Genomic DNA, 8752 nt, shown 5'->3' on the forward strand with positions numbered 1-8752 from the left:
TAACAAGCGTTTTGCCTCAGAGATGCAGGTGTTCATACATTTTGGGGACTCAATTGAAAGTCAAATACAGTGTCGTACACACACTGTGGAGGAATAGTCATGAGCTCAGGTGCTGGTAGAAAACACTGAAGGGAAGAATAAGGAGAATAGGTTGAATTCAGAGCGTGCAGATATTACCTGTTTGCTCATGGTGGGTTTGAGCAGGTGCTGTTGCTGAGACTGCTGCTGGGGTGACTGTTGAGTGCTCTGACTGGTGGTTCCCTGTGGACTCTGGCTTTCCCTGACAGAGCTCTGCTGGTGGGGCAGGCCCGGGGCAGTGTTGTCTTTGACGGACAGCTGCCGGGCCCCGTGCTGCCTGCCGCCGTAGCCGGACTCTGGCGACTGGAGGAGATTCCCGCTCGGCGGTCGTGTTTTAGCCAGAGCAGCAGGTGCAGCGGCCGCGCTGACGGACAGCTGGTGGGAGGTCTGGGACTTGACACGCTGGGTGGGAGGCGGGGCAACAGAACTCTGGCGCACGGGTTGGACTGTGGTGGGGGGCGTGGTGGCCAGGGAGGAGTGGGAGGTGCCCGTCTGGGAGGCCATGCCCATCATTTGTTGCTGCTGTTGGAGGTTTTCCTGCAGAAGAAAAATAGAGAATAATAAGTTTGTGTTTTCATTTCACTTTCAGCTCTTTTTGGGGGCGGATGATTTTACTTTCAGTCACTTTCAGTCAGACTGAAAATGCAAGAGGCTGTGATGGTTGGGCTTGTGTCTTCAGGCGCCGGTGAGGAAATGAAATACAACCCAGTCTGAGTGATGGATCGATGAGTCTTTCCAGATTAATGTTGCAACTAACGATGATTTTCATCATTGATTAATCTGCAGATTATTTTCTCAATTACTCGATTAATCCTTTGGTCTACACGGTGGGGGGGGGGGGGGGGGGGGGGGGGGGTCAATCCTGACTTCCATGTAAACCAAGCTGACATCTGTTTTGCTTGTTTTATCCAAACAACAGTCCAAAACCCAAAGAGATGCAGGTTACTATCACGTTAGACAAGGAAAAAAACTGTCACTTCGTACAACTGTGAAGCTTGGAAAACTACAATAGCCTGTCAAAAAAGTTAATAAATGACTTTAGGTTACATATTTATGACTAATCATTTGACTCGTCTGTCAAATGAAGGCAATGAAGTTGACTCTGGACAGAAATGACATCAAAAATGTACAATTTTGCAAATAGAAACCAAAGAAATGGACCTGCCTTATTCATTAGAGCTCAAACAATGAATGAATTAGTCCATCTGCAACAATTCAGATCATTACAGAATTGTTTAAGTCATTTAAAAGGAAAATACCAAACATTTCTCCCATTCATCTGACAACTACATGAAGACATCACCTCGGGCTCTGGACAGTTTTTGATGGACATTTGTGTTTGTAATCGGTTTTTTTCTTTACACCAAATGAAAAAATAATCAATGGATTAAACGATAACGAAGACAATCGTTAGTTGAAGTCGTCAGAATGATTTTCATGAGATAAAAAAAGATAAAAGCACTGTGACTTTAAAGGTGGAGTCCGTATTTCTGGAGAAAGACAGCAGCTGATATTTAAACTGCACAACCAAGCAAATGCACTCCTCCCGTCAGAGATCCTTCAGAAGGTGAGCATGTGTCAGATTCACCATCCCTCTCGCTCCATTATACATCCTTATACATCCATGGCCACAGAATAGTGCTATGTGACCCTGTATGAGCCCCTTTATTCGCTACTTTTATCTGTTGACAATTTAAAGAGACATCGCTGAGTATTTTATAATGCACACAGAACGAATAGCTAGTAGACCGGAGGAGATATTTGCTGTATTGGATCAGAATCGCAGACTCCATCTTTAAGACTTCATGGGAAAACAGTGAACACACATGTACCTGCATCTGCATCGACATCTGCCTGCGTCCATATTCAGCCCTGCTGTAGTCGTCACTGTAGCTGTGTGAGTGGATGATGCTGGGTTGGCCCAGGTGACCGTCCCTGGTCCTGAGGGTAGACAGGTCCTCGCTGCGAGAGAACCCCCCATGGGCGAACTGTGGCATGTAGGTCGGGTGATTGGGATCGGGCTCTGGGGCCAGGAGCAGGGGTGCTGGAGGTTGAGCCCGGCTGTGCTGATGATGGAGCTGCTGCTGCTGAGGCCCGTCAGCAGTCGCCAGATGAAAGAGGGGATTCTGGAAGGAAAGCGGGGTAGCGCATGGCGGCGGCCTGCTGTTGCTGCTGCTGGGATAGCGAGTCGGTGGTGGTGCCCATCTGGCTCAGCTGGCTCAGCCGAAGGCCGCCGGACATGCTGGAGCCGCCAGAGCCAGCTGACAACCTCCCACCGGCCCGCAGCTGGCTGCTCAGGCCCGACCCCAGGCCGCCACCGCCTCCGCTGCTCAGCCCACCGAAGCTGCCCATACCGGCGATGGAGGCCTGGGAGGAGTTGAGCATGTCCACCGACTGCAGGTTAGACACGCTGTTCATTCGGGAATCCTGGAGGTCCATCATAGATACGCTTTTATTGACACTGAGCACCTAAATAATAAGCGGTATGAGAGGCTATTGTGCCCCCTGATAGTATGTATGTTACGTGGCCACGGATGATATGGGTGAGGGTGGTGCGGGTGTTTTTACCGCGAGGCCTGGATATCGGAATGCCTCAAAGTATTTCCCAGGAAATACCGCTAGGATGAGTTGCGTGGTGAATCAGTGGAAAAAAAGCAGATGTCATGATAAACTACAGCCTCGGTCACACGATGGCAGATCCTCTCAAGTATGACTAACATGCACGCCATACTAACCTCACATTGATAAAGATAGACCTAGTGGATGGGATGATGATTCCCCGAGTCAGTGTGGTAAAACTCACCTTAGGGTCGGGCTCCGTGATGTCCGAGCTGCTTGTGCAGTAGGCCGGGCTGGATCGGGCCAAGGGAGGGCGTGATACGTAAAACATGTCTTTGGAGGAAGCTCGATGGGGGTGGTCACGGTCCTGAAAACTCATCTGAGCGCGGGATGGAATGACCCCTCCGGTGGAGGTGGGGGAAGGCAAGCGGGTGATATCTATAGAGCTGGAGAACAGCAGTGAGTAAGGCCAACAATAGCTCAAGATGGAGACTAAGAAGCAAACAGAGCTGGGATGTTTTGAAGAATCGATTAGTCGATCTACAATAATCTGCAGCAATAATTAACTAATAATTCTCTAGTTGCTGCTTCTCTCAGAACCCATTGGCTATCTTTCTGTCCTACTGTTTGTGTCTTGCCAGCGGATACCAGGTTCAAGACTTCCCCTTCCGAGCGGTGACCATTGTTTGCGGTCAGATTACTTGGGATGCAAGAACAGCGTTGGAGATCAGAGACAAATATTTGCATGTGAACGCATATAAACAATAACAAAATGCTAATGAAGAGCTAGATCGTCGATTGCTGATCGTCGATTGCTGATGGGTTCTTCTCTTTGTACTGCGTGCTGTCTCATTGTGGTCTTGTTTTTATCGTGTTGCATGCATTCTGTGTTTGTGCGTCTGCTCTGCTCGCTGCGGTGTGATGTCTCTTGCGTCTTGAATGATGTGATTGATGTCATATATGCTGTTTTGTCATGTTTGTTAGCTGCTGTGCATGTTTTGTAGATTGCCCTGGCTGTAACTTTGTAATTTTAATCTAATTTGTTCTATATTTTATATTCTGTTCTGTTTTTAGAGTGACTTTAACATCTGTCCAGGGACTACAGATGAAAAACAGCCTCTCATTTACAGTAATGTTATTAATGTGCACCGTCCCTGTTGTCAAACAAACTAAACTTCTGTGATTGCACGACGGCCGATGTGTTCTGCCTCTTTCGCTCTCCACACGGACTGTTCACCTGCATGCAACCGAAGCCCGCTCTAACGTGATATACGTAAATACTACAAACGGAAACCAGACATCAACCAACCCAAATCCGTTGCCTACAGAGTCTGTCTATATAGATTAGAAAACAGTGGAAGTTTAGCGTACCTAAGATCCCTCATCATGAGATTTTGGAACTCGGATGAGATGCCCCTGTTGAAGCTCGGCCGTGACAGCAGCCTGTCTGTCTGCCTCTCCTGCACCCTGTCTGTCTGATGGCTGGGCTGCCTCTGGAGGTGTGGGTTACGCAGGGCCATGCTGATGTCGTTCAGGAGGCGAGGCAGAGGACCCAGTTTGATGATGGCATCCTGTGGTTCAAAGAAAACCAGTTTTGCTGAGTTTTGCTGCGGATTTAAAGAATAATGTATTTTTGAGTTATTAAAATGACATTTATATCCACCTCCACCTAAGTTAATAACCTGGATCGAGCCCCAGTAAAGACTCGAGGCCTCATTTAGCGAGACAGTCTGAGGTAAGAGAACTGTGAGACATGTTTGAGAAACTTATTGTTGGAAATTCAATCCTGAAATCACATTTCCAGTCTGAGTTGTGTTTAGTTTGGCTTCACGGTAATAAAACCTGAAGAGATGCAAATGGGATGGGCACAATAACACCACAACCTGTATACAATATACACTATAATGCTACTTAATGCAACAGTTATATAGTTGTACATATGACCTTTGTTGTCAGACTCCTCTGTGTAAATGTAGTTTAAGATGTAATTACTGGTGGTCCTGTACTGGACTGCATCATATCATCATGTGTAGCTATTATGTATTTACCATTACATGTAATATTATATATATTTCTATATTAGAAATGTAGGTTTCTAATCCCTGTATGGCAAAGTGATTAAAATACCACCATATTACCAACTATGAATGATAAAAAATTTAAAAAAACTCAAGTTGTGATTAAAACCGTAGAGGAATATTGTGTAAAAAAGCTGAAAAATCAAAAAAAATGATAAAAATGTACAAAAAAAGCACCTAAAAAAACGTCCCATTAACATTTCTATTGTCTAGAATCATGAACAAGTAGCATATCTCACTCAGGAAAGAGTTGCAGTCTATAACAGTGTAGTGTATAGTGGTCAGAGGGTGTGTCGTGTTGGTGTGTACCTTGCTGAGCTGAGCGATGACCTCCCAGAGGAGACTGTGGAGTATGGACAGCTCCCTGCCCAGGTCGATGTAGCCCTCGAAGCCGCCCGCGTTGCTGACGCTGTCCAGGTTGGAGATCTCGTACAGGAACTGCTGCATGGAGCCCCACTCCATCTCTAAAAACTCGTTCATGAAACACATGTACTCCTCTTTATTGCCGAACCTGCAGGGCGGAGAGGAAGGAGAAGGTCAGGGAGAAGAAAAGCCATGTAGGGTTTGGAAGAGAAGAGAAAGGACAGAGGTCATAAAGACAACAAACGGTGGAATAAAGTGTCAACTGGAGTCATAATTGATGATAACTCTTAAACTGAGGTTCTGCTTCTTTTTCAAAAATGTCCTTTACGTCGATTGCTGGACTAAAACAAAACAGTACACACAGATTTTCATGCAATCAAATGCTTTTGCACATGGAACAGCAGCAAACTGAGACATGATAGATGATGATTGTGGGGCGACTGTGGCTCTAGGGGCGACTGTGGCTCAGTTGGTAGAGCGAGTCGGCCAGTTCGATCCCCGCCCTGCCCTACTTGTGTCATGGTCGTTGTGTCCTTGGGCAAGACGCTTCACCCACCTTGCCTCGTGTGAATGTGTATGACTGCTGTATGTTTGAGGAGGTGGTCAGAGGCGCTGATTGGCTGCCACACTTCTGTCAGTCTGCCCCAGGGCAGCTGTGACTACTGCGTAGTTTACCACCACCATGTACGTCTGTGTGAATGAACCTGGACTCTGTAAAGCGCCTTAAGCACTGAGAAAGACGCTTTATAAATCAAAGCCATAATAATGATAGAGTTTTGCTTTGTGAATAAAAACTATTTGTGGTCCAACGACTTAAAAACATGGAACATTTTGAAGTTTCTAGTAGACATCGACCAATATGGATTTTTAAGGGCCGATGCCGATACCGTTTCTTTTTTCATCAGCCTTAGCCGATGACCGTTATGGTCGATATTTGGAGCCGATACTACTTCTGCTCCTTGAATATACATCATTAAAATTACCAGTGATGATAACAAATGTTACAAATCTTAATTTAAAAAGGAACCATTATTGAATTTTTAAAAAAGCGTCTCCAGCACTACAGAGCTGCCTGTGGACGCCCGTCTGTAAATAATGGCGGGAAAGAACTACCGCCAAACGCAGCAGCTTGCACGGGCCGATACTGATACACCTAAAAAACTCTAATATTGGCCGATAATATCAGCCGGCCGCTGTATCGGCCTATCACTAGTTTTTAGCACAACGTGATGACATTTTTTTAACTCAAAGTTAAAGTAGCGTTTTAATGGAAATGCAAACAGTAAGATATGGTAAATTTACACAAGTGTGAGCAAACATGTTACTTTTTATAGGTTCAGAATGAAATGGAAATATTTTATTACCAATTGAATTACAAAAGTGATGCACTTGTCTGAAGGTGTAACCCAGGGTTCAGTCCTTGGCCCACTAATATTCACCATTTTCATTAATATAATCGGGAACAAATGTCCCAAATGTTCAATTCTTCCCAGAGGTCTTTTGCTGTTGTGCCCACTGCCTTAGCCGTGCTTGTGCCTGATTGTTTTTTCTTATTACAGTTAGATTTAAATGCAGTTTTGATTAAGGTTAACTAAGCTCATGTTGCTTTTGTATTCTAAGATGACTCCAGATATTATTTCATGTAATTGAATTACCTTCGCAGAGGAACACTAAACTAAGATTTTAGTCACAGGGTGTTTTCTTGTACTCAAAGAAGATCTTTGGTTTTATGTTCAATTGTTTTTTGGGGTTTTGATTGAGTGCTTGCTGTTTTAAGCATGTTCGATCGGAGCCCATGCAACAGTGCCGTGGTTAGTGACTGGATGAAGTGTAAACGTAATAAAAAAAGAAAACTGACTTGGAGAAGTTAGCCAGGTTTTGCACTACTTTGGCGATGAGGGTGAGCGTGCGAGACGTCTGCTCGTCGGGATACTCCTGGGTGAGGTTGAAGAGCGACGGGGACATGATGGCAGGACACAGGAAGCGCAGGAAGAGGGAGCCGCTGATGAGACGGTCGGCGATGTCTTCCCGACCTCTCTCGGCACAGCGCACTCTCCAGGAGGCAAACACTTCCTTTAGCTCTCGAGGGAAAACACTGTGGAAGGGGATATGCTACAGGTCAGGGTCAGAACTAAACCGTGGAGATGCTTCAGTTCCCCGTGAAAGAATATGAAGTCTTGCGTATCTTTAAAATAGCAGAGAGGAGTCAACACACTCAAAACAAAAGCGCTGCATAAGAACTCACCAATGGGAGTTAACGATCTTGCAGAGTGCTAGTTCACAGCACATTCGGAGATTGGCTTGGTGGTCTGGGAGCACAGAGGGGGGTGTTCTCATGGGGTCCACCTCGCAATTTTCCTCTGACTCATACAAGGCCCTTATGAACTCACCTACAAAGGACATCACATTAATACGACAACAGCAGAAATGGCCGAGATCAGCTGTCAAGCGTGAAAAGCAACAAATTCAACAGATTAAATGTGTTTTTTTCACGAGTGGTGCTGCGGTTTGGGTAAGGAGTCTGTAAAACCCAGACAATGCTGCAAAACCTGGGTGACAGGCTAATTAGCCAACAAGCTAACCATTTTCTTAGAATGTATGAAGTAGGACGTCGGTATCATTGCTTTATTTGAATCTTACTTTACTCTTATCATCAACTGGATCATCAACTCTTATTTGATGATATATCTTTATTATTTTTTATTATATCTCATCTCATCTCATCTTCAGCCTCTTATCCGGGGTCGGGTCGCGGGGGCAGCAGCTTTAGCAGGGGACCCCAAACTTCCCTTTCCCGGGCCACATTAACCAGCTCTAACTGGGGGATCCCGAGGCGATCCCAGGCCAGTCTCTCCACCTGGTCTTGCGTCTTCCCCGAGGCCTCCTCCCAGATTGACGTGCCTGGAACAACTCCCTAGGGAGGCGCCCAGGGTTCATCCTTACCAGATGATCCTGAACCACCTCAACTGGCTCCTTTCAACGCAAAGGAGCAGCGGCTCTACTCCGAGTTCCTCACGGATGCTGAACTTCTCCCCCTCTCTCTAAGGGAGACTCCAGCCCCCCTCCTGAGGAAACACATTTCAGACTCTTGTACCCGCAACCTGGTTCTGTGGGTCCTGACCCAGCTTTCATGACCACAGGTGAGGGTAGGAACCAGGACTGACCGGTAGATCCAGAGCTTTGCCTTCCTCAGCTCTCTTTTCGTCACAACGGTGCGGTAGAGCGACTGCAGCTCCGCCCCCGCTGCTCCGATTCTCCGGCCAAACTCACGCTCCATCGTCCCCTCACTCGTGAACAAGATCCTGAGGTACTTGAACTCCTTCACTTGGGGTCAGGACTCATTCCCAATCCACCGGTTTCCTGATGAGATGGTTTATAGTTTGGCATAAATATTTGTTGGTGTTTGATGATATTAGCTAACTGGGGCCACACTGATTTAAGCACGTGCTTACCTGCGTGTGGAGTGTTGGCGTTGCTGATATTATTTTGATAATGATCTTTTACGTGTTATAATAAGTTGATGTCAAGCGTCTTTTGGATCTCAGTGAATTGTTTTGTTAGTGCGTCATGCAATCGCCTGGACCCGACCTCACCATCACACCGACATTTTTGTTGGTTTCCCTTAGTCGCTACAAGTAACTGGGGGGATTTCTTTTCAGTGACGCTGACAGTTA

The 8752-nt window shown here is 46.1% G+C and overlaps 1 protein-coding gene across 1 annotated transcript in view; it reads right to left on the reverse strand.

Annotated features, from left to right (window-relative positions):
* Positions 1-8752, reverse strand: part of syngap1b (synaptic Ras GTPase activating protein 1b) — a gene marked incomplete at both ends in the record, with an annotated part of 171782 nt that overhangs the window by 26160 nt on the left and 136870 nt on the right. The window contains 8 exon segments of the mRNA XM_083918601.1: positions 178-615; positions 1911-2219; positions 2221-2505; positions 2882-3083; positions 4009-4232; positions 5025-5226; positions 6937-7173; positions 7324-7468. Of these exon segments, the coding sequence (XP_083774727.1) occupies positions 178-615; positions 1911-2219; positions 2221-2505; positions 2882-3083; positions 4009-4232; positions 5025-5226; positions 6937-7173; positions 7324-7468 (2042 nt within the window).

The sequence above is a fragment of the Echiichthys vipera genome, assembly GCF_963691815.1.
Source record: "Echiichthys vipera genome assembly, chromosome: 8".
NCBI classification, from domain to species: Eukaryota; Metazoa; Chordata; class Actinopteri; order Perciformes; family Trachinidae; genus Echiichthys; species Echiichthys vipera.